This window comes from Pteronotus mesoamericanus, unplaced genomic scaffold, assembly GCF_021234165.1.
Source record: "Pteronotus mesoamericanus isolate MK-2021 breed Mesoamerican mustached bat unplaced genomic scaffold, CSHL_Meso_final scaffold_705, whole genome shotgun sequence".
Classification (NCBI taxonomy): Eukaryota; Metazoa; Chordata; class Mammalia; order Chiroptera; family Mormoopidae; genus Pteronotus; species Pteronotus mesoamericanus.
This window is the reverse complement of record NW_026555326.1, coordinates 13,663,081-13,676,810: the sequence shown is the minus strand read 5'-3', so window position 1 is coordinate 13,676,810 and position 13,730 is coordinate 13,663,081. Positions and strand designations below refer to the sequence as shown.

The 13,730-nt window shown below is 58.1% G+C and overlaps 3 protein-coding genes across 4 annotated transcripts in view; 2 read left to right on the top strand and 1 right to left on the bottom strand.

The window, feature by feature from the left end:
• Positions 1–5,906, top strand: part of LOC129062373 (solute carrier family 25 member 44) — a 42,748-nt gene extending 36,842 nt beyond the window's left edge. The window contains exons 5-8 of the mRNA XM_054563333.1: positions 1,017–1,122; positions 2,113–2,213; positions 3,553–3,748; positions 5,416–5,906. Of these exons, the coding sequence (XP_054419308.1) occupies positions 1,017–1,122; positions 2,113–2,213; positions 3,553–3,748; positions 5,416–5,469 (457 nt within the window). The 3' untranslated portion in view covers positions 5,470–5,906. The remainder of the gene's footprint in view (positions 1–1,016; positions 1,123–2,112; positions 2,214–3,552; positions 3,749–5,415) is intronic.
• Positions 5,907–7,488: 1,582 nt separating this feature from the next.
• On the top strand, positions 7,489–8,348 carry BGLAP (bone gamma-carboxyglutamate protein). Its single transcript, XM_054563335.1, has 4 exons — positions 7,489–7,560; positions 7,802–7,840; positions 8,026–8,095; positions 8,219–8,348. The coding sequence occupies exons 1-4, from the start codon at positions 7,497–7,499 to the stop codon at positions 8,346–8,348; spliced, it is 303 nt and encodes a 100-aa protein (XP_054419310.1). The 5' UTR covers positions 7,489–7,496.
• A 722-nt stretch (positions 8,349–9,070) lies between these two features.
• On the bottom strand, positions 9,071–13,223 carry PAQR6 (progestin and adipoQ receptor family member 6). 2 transcript variants are annotated; one of them, XM_054563476.1, is made up of 8 exons: positions 13,140–13,223; positions 11,867–11,942; positions 11,339–11,466; positions 11,048–11,253; positions 10,753–10,879; positions 10,245–10,341; positions 9,867–10,017; positions 9,071–9,546 (listed from the first exon to the last, which is right to left on the bottom strand). In XM_054563476.1, exons 2-8 carry the CDS (start codon positions 11,915–11,917, stop codon positions 9,272–9,274), a joined length of 1,035 nt encoding a protein of 344 aa, XP_054419451.1. In that variant the 5' UTR covers positions 11,918–11,942; positions 13,140–13,223; the 3' UTR covers positions 9,071–9,271. The 2 variants fall into 2 exon arrangements, with proteins under 2 accessions (XP_054419451.1, XP_054419452.1); XM_054563477.1 differs by lacking the exon at positions 13,140–13,223 and adding an exon at positions 12,542–12,646.
• Between the last annotated feature and the right edge of the window lie 507 nt (positions 13,224–13,730).

Sequence of the window (13,730 nt, the reverse complement as noted above, 5' to 3'; positions counted from 1 at the left end):
AATGTGTGGCCGGAAAACCCCAAAAGGTTGGACGCCCCTGGGGGGGATGGAATCTCGGGGGGCCACAGCACCCAGTGCCTGGTGGGTGACCAGCACGTAGTGGGCACTCGGCCAAAGTCCTGAGAGGGTGGAGAGAAGGGGGAGAAGACAGCCAGGGGGGTTCATCTTCGTACTTGATTTCTTCGTCCCAGAGGAACCGCTGTTGTGAGTGTGCTGCGTGCCATGGATACAAGGGATGTGCCAGTGAGGTGCTCTCAGCTGCTGGTCACAAAGATCTATTTGAAATGACTTGAACAGGAAGAGAAATCCATTACTTCACTAACAGGAAGCCCCAACATAGGGTGGCTCCAGATTGCTGTTTTCAGCAGTTTGACAGTATCTTCAGAGACCCCAGTTCTTCCCTCTTTCTTCCCTGCCTCCTTAGGGATAGACTCAGGCCAGATCCACCATGGCTGCTAGGGCTTGGAGGCACCACCTGGACATAGTTACATCCTATGGAAAAGGCATCAGTTCCTTCCTGTGTTGCTCTTTAGGGACAGGACAGTTCTCACAGAGGCCACATGCCTTGCCCTCATCCAGCCTTGAAAGGGGGCTGGCACGACAAGGTTCTCAGGGTATGGTGCCCAGACCAGCAGAATAAGCATCTCGTGGGAGCTTGTTAGAAACTGTTGGGGTCAGGCCCAGCAATCTGAACTTTAAAAAGCCCTCGTGATTTGATGCTCGCTGAAGTCATAAGAACCAAAAAATGTGGCGGGACTAATTGTGACTCACCGTAGGGGGAAACGCCTGAACCCAGCTGGGACTGCGGAGGGGAAGCGGGGAGGCCGGTGGAGACTGGCGAGGTTGAGCCATGCTCAGTGACTGGCTGCCCTTGCAGATGACCCCGCTTCGAACCAGGGCAATGAAGGAAAGACCCAGGGTCCTGTGATGCCAGGCAAGGGTGCCCAGGCGGGAGGCAATAACCGATGACCGGCCGTGTTTGAACCTTGCCACCTTTGCTCTCTCCTTCCCACCAGCTACCAGAAATTCACTGACTGTTACAAGCGCTTTTACCAGTTGCAACCTGAGATGACACAGCGAATCTATGACAAGTTTATAACTCAGTTGCAGACATCTATCCGGGTGAGTGGCAAGAAACCCAGCAGGCACTGTTGGCTTGGGCCCTGCCTCCCTGCCGTCACCCCACTTTCCATCCTCAGGCCCTATAACTGTCCTTTGTGCTCGTCAGGCTGCAGTGGCAATTGTCCCTCCCTTCAAACAACGTGGGTGTCTTAAATGCCCCTTGTTCTGTATTGTAATTGTGTGTTTATATGCTGTCTGCCTGGCAGACCTGTGAGTTCAGCAAGGACACAACTGGGTCTTACTCTTTGTACCTTCAGCACCTGGAGCAATGCTTGGCACGCAGGAGGCATTTAACAAACTGTTGAATTCCATGGAACTGCGTACCAGAGGGAGCACGAAAAACGGCAGTGTTCCCTTCATGATCTCTCTTGAGAATTAAACTGCCCTGCTATTACACTTCAGGGTGGGCCTCTTAAGCATCCAGGTGCACCTGTGGTGTCAGCAAGGGTACGGGGGTAACAGCAAGGCCTGTGGCGCTCAGATGATGGGCAGAAGGAGAGGCTGGCTGCAGGCTCTTCCTAAAAATATTTTATTTTATTTTCAATTGCTCCAGGCTCTTTTTATTTTTTTAATTTTTTTAAAGGTTTTATTTATTTCTTTAGAGGGGAAGGAAAAAGAAAGGGAGAGAAACATTGATATGAGAGAGAAACATCGATTAGTTGCCTTTTTTGTATGCGCCCTGACTGGGGACAGAACCTGTAATCCAGGCATGTGTCCTGACTGGGAATCAAACTGGAGACCTTTCGCTTTGCTGGATGACACCTGACCAACTGAGCCACACCTGTCAGGGTACTGCAGGCTCTTTTTCAATGTTTTCCATTTTATCCTTTATTTTCTTAATGTAAAAGTCACATGTAGAAAAATTGGAATGTTTGTATAAAGACACAACAGAATTTAGCCCAAATCTTACTAAGTGCTGTTAGCAGGTTAGCTTATTTCCACTACTGACTTGTCTAGTATCATTATAGCTCTTTCCTCATTTCTCTTCAGGAGGAAATCTCTGAAATCAAAGCAGAGGGGAACCTGGAGGCCGTCTTGAATGCTTTGGATACAATAGTGGAAGAAGGCAAAGACCGCAAGGAGCCTGCCTGGTGAGGAGGACCACGGGAGGGCTCATGGAGGAACAGAAAGCATTTTAGGATCTTGAAGGAGCTTCTTTTGTGATGAACCCATATGCATGAGACTCTGGGCTCACAAAGAGGACCCTGTGAACAGGGACAGGTGGGGAGGGCAGACACCAGCCAGTAACGGAAAACAGCGAAATGCATGGCCCTTCTAGGGGAAGAGAGCCCTGGGGCAGGTGCATGCAGCCCAGGGTTTGTGACAGCCCTAGGGAACCTTCCTGGGGAAGGTTTCAGGATTTATCCAGTCCGTGGGTGAAAGGGTAGGGGGAGTGGGGGAGAAGGCGGAACAGTGGGCTTGCAGTCTTAGGTCCATTAGGCTGGCCCAGACATCTGGTTTTTATTCATTTGTTCATTCAACAAATATTCAGGGAGCATGGACTGAACACCCAGTAGTGTTTTAGATGCCCGAGATTTAGTAGTGAACAAGACACAAAAGACCTTCTCCTGGAGCTGACATCTCAGTGGGTAGCCCTGCCCCCTGGAATATCCTGTGCAGGATGGAGACAGGCCTTGGGATGACGAGGAGAGAGTTGAGGCCACCAAGACCACAAGTGGCCTGAGCTCCTGCCTCCCACCACCCTCTCCTGCCTGAATAGGACACTAGGCCAAAGGGAGTAAAAACCCTTTTTGTGCTTTCCAATTTTTTTTTGTATGCTTTGTGACCTTAATACTTAAAAGAATTAAGTTTTGTAACTGCAAAAGAAATTTTAAAAGAACTTACAGTGGCTTCCACTCCAATGCCCATCACAACTAACCCATCTCCTCCTTGAGCATTCAGGACCCCCCTATAATCTTGCGTCCCCAGACCTGTCTTTTCCTTAGATTTCCCTGTTCGCTAACACCAGGACCTCTCCAGGCCTGGGCCCACCGTCAGGCAGCCGCTCCACCCGGGAGGGCTCATCCTGCCACCACCATCCCCACACCTCTCCAGCGTGGTCCATAGGACAGACGCAAAAGCTGAAAAGTCACCTCCAGCCCTGGACTGTTAGAGACGGGGAGTGTGTGTGGACGAGAAGGGGAGAATGTGCGCACGGCTGGCAAGGCTTGTGTGCATATTACTAGCAGATTGAGAAGGGGAGCGGTGGATTCCTGGGCATCGACGCTGAGGAACAGGAGGTTAGCGTTTTGACCAGGAGCAGGAGTCACGCAGTTGGGTCTTAGGAGCTGAGAGAGACCCAAGGAAAGACCTTGAAAGCCAGTCCAACGTGAGACTGGAGGTGGGAATATCAGTGATCAGAATTGGAAGTAGAGCTCTCACCCCGCACCATCCTCTGCCTCCCATCCCGTGCTCCCTGCTGCCCTCCAGGCGCCCTAGTGGGATACCGGAGAAAGATCTGCGCAGCACCTTGGTGCCCTACTTCCTGCAGCAGCGGGACACCCTGCAGCGCCGCGTGCAGAAACAGGAGGCTGAGAACCGGCAGCTGGCAGACGCCGTCCTGGCCGGGCGCAGGCAGGTGGAGGAGCTGCAGCTGCAGGGCCAGGCCCAGTGGCAGGCCTGGCAGGTGAGTGCCGCGGCCTTGCCCTTGGACACGTGTTCCCCTGCTGCAGCTGAGCAGACGGACCAAGAGAGGTCAAAGGATGAGGGGAACGCTTTGGGGGCCCTTATTCAAAATGGGTCCTGCTCTTCGGAGGCACAGCCTAGCTGACCGAGGCACCCAGCCTGCCATAAGCATCATTAAGTGGGGTGGGGGGACTTCCTCACATGCCCTGTTGAGTCTGTGACGTGAGCTACAGACCCATGCCATTCTGGGGGAACCCAGGCCTCAGGCAAGGACAGTAGGTAGAAAGGGTTTGGGTTTTCTCCTCTCCCAAGTGTGCAAGGGGACACTCCTCCATATCCAAGTAGGGGTTAACCCTCTGTAGCCCTGGTTGCTCTGCATCATGTGCCTGCTGCCCGGTACCTTCAAAAGGCGTGCAGTAGAATGTCTTCTGGAGCTTTCATGTGTGTCCTTTGAGGGTGGACCGAAATTTTGAAAGCGGCCAAAGTCACCTGGGGCCAAGTTGGTGAATGAAGGGAAGAAGGTGATCAGGCTGAGTGGCAGATTGCAGATGTGGCTGCAGAGTGATGAGATGGATTTTCTTCCTGGTTGAAAATTCAGTTCCAAAGGAAGGGTTCTAGGAGGGCTCGAGCATTGGCACCTGGTCCCCCGCCTCTTTTACATGTCCAACTTATGTCTACTTACAGCCATTTGACAGCTCCCTTCCCGGGGCAGAAACTCCTGTTCCCAAGGGGAACAGGTCCCAAATTCTGGAACCATTCCCAAATCCGGGAATGGCTCCGGGTACCCTGATCTTCTCTTCCCGAGACTTGTCAGCTGGGCCTGAAGACCCTGCGCCAGCCTGAGCGAGGTCCTGAGCCTCGAAGAGGCAGCAGCCGGGGGATGGCTGGTGGCTTGCTCTGCTCCCTCTCGTCCGCATCCCCTTCGGTCTCCCCACGTAACAGGCTGACCCTGGGGACCCGAGCAGCAGGAACCAAGATGGTTGTGACCAAAGTCCTCAGCCGGGTGCTGTCTTGTGAGGCAGGGTCCACCGGTCAGAGCTGTGCCTCTGGCACCCTGGAGGCCGTCCTGCTGAGTCCCCAGGCAAGACGCTGCTCTGCCATTGCCACTCTATCACCATGAGGCCCGGTCACTCCTGCCTGGGTCCTGGCTTCCAAACCGGCCAAATACTCCTCCCAGGACCCTGCCCGCTCTGACACTCAGGCCTTCTGTTTCAAGGAGAATGGAGTCCCCTGCTCTTACGGCCACACCCCTCCCGTTGCAGCTGCAGGCCCAACCTGCGCTTGGAGTGGGCCTGCTGGATTGAGTGTTCAGCGCTGAGAATTGTGTGGAAGCTTCAAAGAGCTCTTTTTCACCATAATTCCCATGTCTGTAGCCCAGCTAATTTCTTTGTTAGGTATCTCCAGGGGGGTCAGAGGATGAGGATGACTCTTTGGGGGTCCTTATTGAAGACAGGTTCTGCTTTGGGGAGGCCCAGCCCATATGGCCAAGGCACCCAGTCTGCCAGAAACACCGGCTGAGTCCAGGGGTTGGGGACTTCTTATGTGCCCTTCCACGAGCCACAGACTCACATCCTTCTGGGGGAACCCAGGCCTGGGGGCAAGGACAGCAGGTGGAAAGGGTTTGGGTTTTCCCCTCCAAATCTGTCTCTTCTCTCCCATTGATGACAGGCTCTACACAAAGGACAGAAGGAGCTGGTGGCCATGCTGAGGGAGCCTGAGTAAGGGGGAGACGTGCAGGCCGGGAGTAGAAGGTGGTCAAGATCGGAAGCCTGTAGCAAGCTGCCCCTGAGAATGACTGAAATGTTGCCCCACCCCTAAGCAGTGATAAAATTTGCTGAGGGATGATGCCTGAGCGGCCCCCACTGCCATTGTGCCTTGGGACTCCCTTGAGGTCACACATACATACTACCTTCAGATTCCTCTCCGTTTCCTTATAATTTGAGGCTTGTTTGCCAGGTCCCACCTGGGAATCAGTCACCATACCTTCGCTCCTTCAGGTTCTGGTTGACACCTCCACTTCCCCCTCCCCGCACCCCCCGCCCACACACACACGACCCCCTGCCAGCTCCCGAGCCCTCCCTAGGACCTGGCTTGGGGAATCTGTTTTCAATCTCCGCTGATTGCCATGTTCTCTCCACATCCGTAAATAAACTTCCTCTACTACACTGTAATCTGTGAGGACGCTTCCTCTGCCTGGGGCACTCGTGGGCCAAGACCCCCTCCTGGGCTCCTGAGTTCTGGGCCCTCAAGGCCTCAGTTGCAGTCCACTGAGAGCCTTCAGTCTTGGCTGGGTTGGCAGGCATGTATCTGACCATCATGTGCAGAAGGGCAATGACCCCTTGTCACAGCAACCAGGACCCCTGGGTTCCTTGAGACCAGGACAAACTTTCAGGGGCAAAGAGCCCGCTCTTCTCTTTGCCCGTTGGTTTAATTCTGAGAAAGGGTCCACTGGTGGGCCGCAGTGTTTGCATCTGGGGAGTGCACACCGAGCCCTCCACATAGCTGAGCGCTTCGTCCTCTGGTGTCTCACGCCGCACCCGGCCGGGGCCAGCAGAGCAGCAGGAGGGGCTCAGCAAAGGCGTGACAGGCGCTTCCTCCAGACTTTTCCTGGTGAGAGTCCACCCTAACTTCATGGAGACAGGTGTGGTTGGGCCTGTCTAGGAGCACTGAGTCACTCAGGAAGATACCAGGTGGCCCCAGCTTGCGACCCCTACCCTGACCCCCTAAATTGAGCCCATGGCTCTTTCTGTGCCCCTGGAGCTGCAGCCCTCAACCTGCCCAGCGACAGGGGAGTGCGGTCGCCCTCCCTCCTCCTCTCCAGGCTGAGCTGAGGCAGCAGAGCTCAGGTGCGGGGTGGGGTTTTTCAGGCTGGCCGTTCTGTCCCTTGGAGGACAGGTCTCCAAGGTTTTTCATACTGGGGAGACTGCAAGGACAGGAGGGGAGGGTCGGGAGCCAGAAGCGCTCTCCATCTCTCTGCTCATCGGAGGCACGGGAGAAGGCGTCCCCACCACACTGACCGCCTGGCCTGCCCCCGACACAGCGTTGTCCCTAACCTCATGCCCTGCCGGCCCTACCTGGGTTGGCTTTTGGCTCTTGGCCCTGTGCTACCTGACCATTTCCTCCTGTTCTCACGCGCAGGGCCTGGCCGGAGTCAAGCCGCCCCACACCAGGCCTGCCTTTGGTGTCTTGGGGGTGAATGAGGCCATCGCTGGGCACTCCCTCTCTGGGGTTTGGCTCCTGCCCACAGCTGAGAGCGGAAATCACAATCTGCAGAACTGCAGCCCAGCTCCGCTCCGATCTATTTTGGACTCTGGGCCCCTTCGTCTCTGGGTCCCCCCACACCCTTCCTGGCTGCTTCAGCTGGTGCTTAAACTGAGGCTAAGATTGGGTCTCGGAAAGGGAGTGAGGATGGGCTGGGGGGCCTCGAGGGGCCCCTTGAGGGAGGGATAGGGGACATCCAGAGGCTGGCAGTCTCGGTCAGCACCAACCCCCCTCCTTCACTCCCAGGGGCCTGCCTAGGCTGCCCTGGCTCCAACCACAACATCCTTTGGGGTTTGGCCTATAGATCGTGGGCGGATGACCCCCAAATAGCTCTGGCAGATTCCCCTGTGACCCACCCGCACCATGATCAGGCCTCCCCACCCTGGCTTCCGGGCCACAGCCCAGAGGGTATAAATGGTGCTGGAGGCTGACGGAGACAGACCAGCTGAGTCCTAGCAGCAGACTCAACGCAGCCTCGGAGACACACCATGAGGCCCTTCGTGCTCCTCGCCCTCCTGGCCCTGGTCGCACTCTGCCTCACTGCCCCGGCAGGTGAGTGACCCCAGTCGGCCCTGGCCAGTGAGGGGGGCCTCCCATGGCCTCACTTCGTCCTTCCACTGGCAGTCCCTTTGGCGATCTGACCTCCCTCCTGTAGGCTCCATCCATTTGCCACCCCCCCCATCCTGTCCTTGTGCAGCGAGAGGGGAAAGAGCAAGCTGCCAGCGAGGCAGGGTGGGGGTGGGGGGTGCGCATAGGGGCGAGCAGGGGCGAACCAGACTCCTTTACTTTGCAGATGCAAAGCCCAGCGGTGCAGAGTCTGGCAAAGGTGCAGGTAGGAGGCAGGCCTGATACGGGCTGTGCGCCACATCCCTCATCTGCCCGGCACTCCCTCACCCTGGTCCCCTCGGCCTCATCCCCCCTACCCTGCTGGCTCCTGTCTGGCTGTCAGGCCAGCTGGCTCCCCGCCTCATCCTTCCAAACTCACAGCCACCTGATCCCTGCCCCTCTGCTCTACAGCCTTCGTGTCCAAGCAGGAGGGCAGCGAGGTAGTGAAGAGACTCCGACGCTACCTGGATCAAGGGTTGGGGTGAGAGAAAGGAGGTGCTGGGAGGGCAGGCGGGCCCCTGGTGAGGACTCCGGAGCCCCGTATGCAGTGGGAGGGGAAGAGGCATTTTGTGTGGAGGCTGATGCCACTGTGTTGGGTTCTCAGAGCCCCAGCCCCCTACCCAGATCCCCTGGAGCCCAACAGGGAGGTGTGTGAACTCAACCCGGATTGCGACGAGCTGGCTGACCACATCGGCTTCCAAGAGGCCTACAAGCGCTTCTACGGCACAGCCTAGAGCTCGCGCCCCTGCTGGCCCGCCGGCCCCCCATCCCCTTCCCACTCTGGCTCCTGTCTGTGACCCTCCCCCTCCCCTCACCCTGACCTCCCTGCCCTACAAGTGTGGGGTGACAGTCCGCCCAGCTGCTCCAGAATAAACTCCAGAAGAGGAACTGGTGGGGTCTCTTTGTCCATCTATGGAGTTGGAGGGGCGGTTTGCTGGGAGGATGGGGTATGTGGCAAATTCCAAAAACTGCTTTCCGAAGTCTGTTGATTTATTTTTTTTATTTGTACCTGCCTCATTCCAGAAGCATTGAAGGTGGCCTTCAAAAGTAACTAGGGTTCCTCTCTGTCGCCGCACCCTCCCCTCACTGCTCCATCCATGACACACCCAAATAGACCCAGACCCCAAAGGCCTGGACACCTGGAGCACATGACTATGACCAGGACAGAATCATTGCTACAGGCAGAAAGCAGAAGGCACTGCCCGGTCGGGGAGGTGAGGGCAGTAGTGGGCCTCCTGGCCGGGTTAACAAGCCTTCAGGGCAGGCCTAGGTTAGTCATGTTAGTTCTTCCTTGGGCTGAGCAGACTTCCAGGAGCACCAGAAACAGGACCCGATGAAAGGGTCCCAGCACCTCCCAACCCCACCTCCGCTGGGGTAGGGGGGCTCTCCAGCCTGGACACAGTCCCCTCCCTTTCTCAGACCCTCAGCACCTCCCCGAGCCCCATCGGAGAGCGCCCTCGCTGACCCCCTGCTCTCTGCCGGCCCCAACAGCTCCTCTCTCCCCTCCTCTGCCTTTTATCCTCTGCACTCTCCCCTCAGTCACTCCTTGTTCCAGGCTCAGTTGTGCCCCCACTTTTCCAGGTCTGGGTCTGGGCTCCTCCCCAACACCAAGGCCTGGCCTTTGCCTCCTTCCAGGGACAGGCTCAGAGATGGGGCCTCACTGTTGTTTGGCCTTCGCAGCCCCCTCCAGTGGGCCACCCTGCAGCAGGGGGCATGTACTGGGGGCCTGAAATAGGGAGGCTGTGAAGGCAGCAATGATGAGCAGGTTCCCGGCCACCGCCAAGCCTAGTGTGGCCACTGTGCCTGCCAGGCCCAGGTAGGGGTCGTGCGGGGCCAGCCAGTCTTGGCGAGATCCCATGTCAGCCAGCACCGCCTCCAGCTGGAAGTGGGTGCCCAGCACGGCACAGATGTGGAATAGCTGGTGGCTGTGGCCTGTGGGGAGGGCGGGCAGGTCAGGGCACATTCCCCATTCCAACTCACCCTTTGACCGATGGCAAGTCACCCCATCCTCTGGGCTTGCTACTACCCTAAAATTAGGAGTAAGAAAACCTGACTATTGGAAGGAGTGAATGAGCTGATACGCACAATACATAACACCCCTGGTATAGGTGCTACCAGTTTTGCTGTTATCTGAGAAGTGAGGGTGGGCCTGCACCCTGAGGACCCTCTAGTCCTCCGGCTGCGATACGCCGTGTACTCAGTTCACTCTCTGCGCCCCGTGCCCTTTCCAGGCCAGGCCGGCCTGCTCTCACCAATGTAGTCAAAGCGTCCTGGTGCCAGCCTCTCAGGCAGGTGAGAGGCGAAGAGAAAACCAGTGAGCAGTGCGCATAAGAGGTGGTAGCCATGGCTGGTGCTCAGCGCCTCCTGCCCGCAGCTGTGGCCCCTGCCCCAGCACAGTCCCAGCTGGCAAAGGAAAACCAAGGCTGAGCGGGAGGCGCTTGGGCAGGGGACCCTGATGTGTCCGGGGACTAGTGGAAATGGAGGGGAGCGGCACAGCCAAGCTGGGTGCTGGGCCTGGAGGGTGGGCAGCAGGGCTGAGGTGAAGGGTTGAGGGGGCAGGACTACAAGGGGCACTATGAGGGGCAGGACAGGAAAACGGGGGCCTGGGCAGGGGCTCCGGGTGCCCTTACCCGATAGAAGAGTGGGAGGTTGTCAAAGAGGAAGGGGTAGGCGAAGGCTCCCATCCGGAGGATCTTGCTAAGCCCAGGGCTTTCCAGCTCAGGGAACCTGGGAGGCAGGAAGGAAAACCTGGTCACCATCCTGGTGCTAGGGTGGGAGTCAGAGGAAGGCAGGGGGCCTCTGACCAGAATGGAATGTCATTGTAGCTTAGTGACACATGAGCCCTCTGTAAATGACCACGTCAGTGAAATGGGGATAAAGACATCTGCCTCTTAGGTGGCTGGGGGAATTAAAGGAGACAGTGCAGGTATGCTGCCAGCACACAGGCGCTGGGACACGGTAAGTCTCAACAAATGGTCCTGTTGCTCTTCATGCTGTTCCAGAGCACACAGGCACAGGCACAGCCACAGGCACAGGCACAGGATTGCTGGCCTCCCATAGATCCCAAGTGTCAAGTGTGATCGCGGGCGCCCTGTCCTGTCCCTCCACCTTCCCCTTCAACACAGACCAAGAACGCACCGGGAGTAGCAGGAGAGGCCGGTGCACAGGAAGGAATTGAGTACGGCGGCAGGCACAAAGAACCGGTGCAGGCGGCTGTGCAGCCAGGAGGCCGGCATGGAGTAGGCGGCATAGGGGAAGGCGCAGCCTGAGGGGGCGCGGGGCAGGAGCTGAGGCCGAAGGGCAGGCTTCGGGTGGGACACCCCACCCTCTTCCGGCGCTCGCCATCCAGGGCCCCCCTCCATCCCGCGCCTTCCCGCCTGCCAGCACCAGCGCCATCCCCCACGCCCCGCCCCGCGCCCCCCGCGGGGCTCACCCAGGCTGTAGAGGCTGAGCGCGCCATAGTCCAGGAAGTAGCAGACGTGCCGTGCGCGGGGCGACATGGAACTGAAGGTGTGCGCACAACATGATGCGAAAGGGTACAGACAAGCAGGCAGCAGGAAGACGAGCAGCGGCCAGTGGTAGGGCTCCGCCCGGAAGCCTGGGCCCTCCACGAGCGCCAGTAGGCGCCACAAGAAATACCTGCGGTGGCACATGCTCAGGTGACCGCGGGGGGTGGAGTGGGGGTGCCCGACTCCCGCCCGCAGCCAAGGACAGCCTCCCTCACCAGGTGGGCAGAAAGTGAGTCCAGATGTTGACAGTCTCGTTGGTCATCTGAAAGGAGCTGAGGACACAGTCCAAGGCCGAGCTGGTAGGGCGGCGGTAACCAGACATGATGCTGTCTTCCCAGAACACCTGGGGTAGTGGTGGGGGTGGGGGGTCACTATGCTGGACCATCTCTCTCCATGAGAGAGCTGTGGAAGCAGGATTGAAGAGAATGGGCTGGAGGTTGCAGTGGCCCCAAAGCCAAAACAAGTCTGCCTTCCTTCTTATCCCAGGTTCCAATACCCAGAAAGCAGAAGAGAAACAGAAGAGCCAGCAGAAGGGGAGAACGAAGGGCGTTCTGGGGAGGGGGACTGAAGGAGAGTTCTGGGCCTAGGGAGCCGTGTCACAAGCCTGTTCCTTAGAGTATCCCACGGGAATGGGAGAGATGAGGGTGAGCTTGCAGCAAGTACTTCCCCACTGCTAAAAGGGGGAGAACCTCAGCCCCGGTCAGCCTCCTGGGGAGTAGGAGTTGGTGAGTGTAGCCCCTCACCCGGGGGACCTGGTGGACTCGAAGGAGTTGGGGTAGCTTGAGACTGAGCATGGTGGCTGGGCACCTCCACGTTGACCTAGAGACAGAGTGGGGGTGGGGGAGGAAATCAGGCATCTGCTCCCATCCATAGACTCCTTTCCACCCAAGTCCAGCGTGGACCTGGTCACTGACAGGGGGGACTGTGGTATGCATGGGTGTTGGTGTAGCAGCTAGATGGCCACCAAGCTGCTTACCTCAGGCCAGGGGAGGCTGGCCCAGCTTCCCTGCCTCCTCCCCATCCTAGCCTGGGGGCATTCAGTGTCCCGCTTGGGCAGCTGGTCAGCCTTAGGCCAGCATAGAGTGGAGGGGCTTCCTCCCCAGCCAGAATGCTGCCTCAGTAACCCTGGATTCTGGGTCCAGGTCCCCAACCCCACAGTTCTGTCTCAGAAGCCTAACTCATAGAGATCAGCGTGCAGAGACCCCAAGCCCACCCATCACCACCGAAAGCCCTTGGCCCAGGGTGTGCAGGCTGAGCACAGAAAACTCATGGGTCTCGGAGGGAGAATTCCTGAAGAGGCCAGATGCTGGGAGTCAAGGAATCAGGAAGATGCCTGGCTCTTCTCTGAGGACGTATGTGCCCCTGGGGATATTCTGGGTCCCTGGCCCTCCTGAACCCCATGCCCCTTAGTCCCAGACCTGTGTGCTGCTTCCGGGTGGTCGTGGCTCTGCTGCCCCGCCCGCCTCAGGCCACCTCTCCCAGGCACATTCCTTGGCACAAGTGGTGGGGCTGGGCCAGCTAGGCGGGTGGAACAGCCCCAGAAGGAGGAATAGGCCACGCCTCCCATCTACCAAGGCCAAAACTTTACGGCAACCCTAGAGCCTAGCCCCGCCCCTCTTCCTGCTACCAGCTTCACTGGTGCACAGTGGGCCTCACACCACAAGTCGGCTGGTCCCCAATTTGGGGGCTCTCTGCTCCTGAGCTGGGCTGGGCACAAAGACGGGCCTAGTGCCTAGTCCCTGCACCCCGACTGAGCTTTAATATAGAGCCTCAAAAGGAGCAGGAGCAGGGTGGTCTGACCCATCCGGAGTGCTGTCCAGTGAAGGCGGGGTGGAGGGGGGTCGCGGGGGGCGCCGGGTGGGAATGATGCTGGCTGGGCTCTAGCTCCCCTCGGGACCCCTTCCGTTAGCACATGGTTTAGAGGTCTGTGTAGAGTGTGTGCTGTAGCCTTGGAGATGGTGGAGGGGGCCCTCATTCACCAAAATGGCTGGCAGAGCCCTAGGTAAGCGTCCTTACCCAGACCTTGACTGGCGCTCCTGAGCAGGTGGGTCTGCAGGCCCGGGGTCCTCCTGCAAGCCAGGCCAAGAGGAGGGAGAGGAGAGTGGCAGGCCAGCAGGCCAGGCCTGGGCAGGGAGTGGGGACAAAGGGGAGCCAGGGAACAATCCCAGCCTTGTGCAGCCTCCAGGGAGCAGGGGAGGGTGGCCCAGCCCCATTAGCAGGCAGCTCACTGGGCCTTCTGCACACAGCCACCTCCTCCAGCTGACTCAAACCCACTGAGATCAGACTGGCCAGGACAGGCTGCGGCCCAGCCCGGATGCAGCTAGTGTGTTGCAAGCTCCCTCAGAGCAGGCACTGCCACCACTGCGGTCCTCCCCGGAGCTGACAGTGAGCTCTGCCACAGGCTGGGCAGAGAGAATCCTAAATCCTGGGTCTGGGCTTCAGAAACCACCCCACCGTGCCCACTGCCTCCTAGCGCCTGGCACCCGGCAGTGTCCAGAGCAGATGCGTTTAGCAAACACTGGTTCAAGCACATGGGATTTGCCAAGTTTACTTCCCAAAGCCACACGAGGTTGCCAGTCCTTGCAAATAGGGATTGAGGCTCATTTC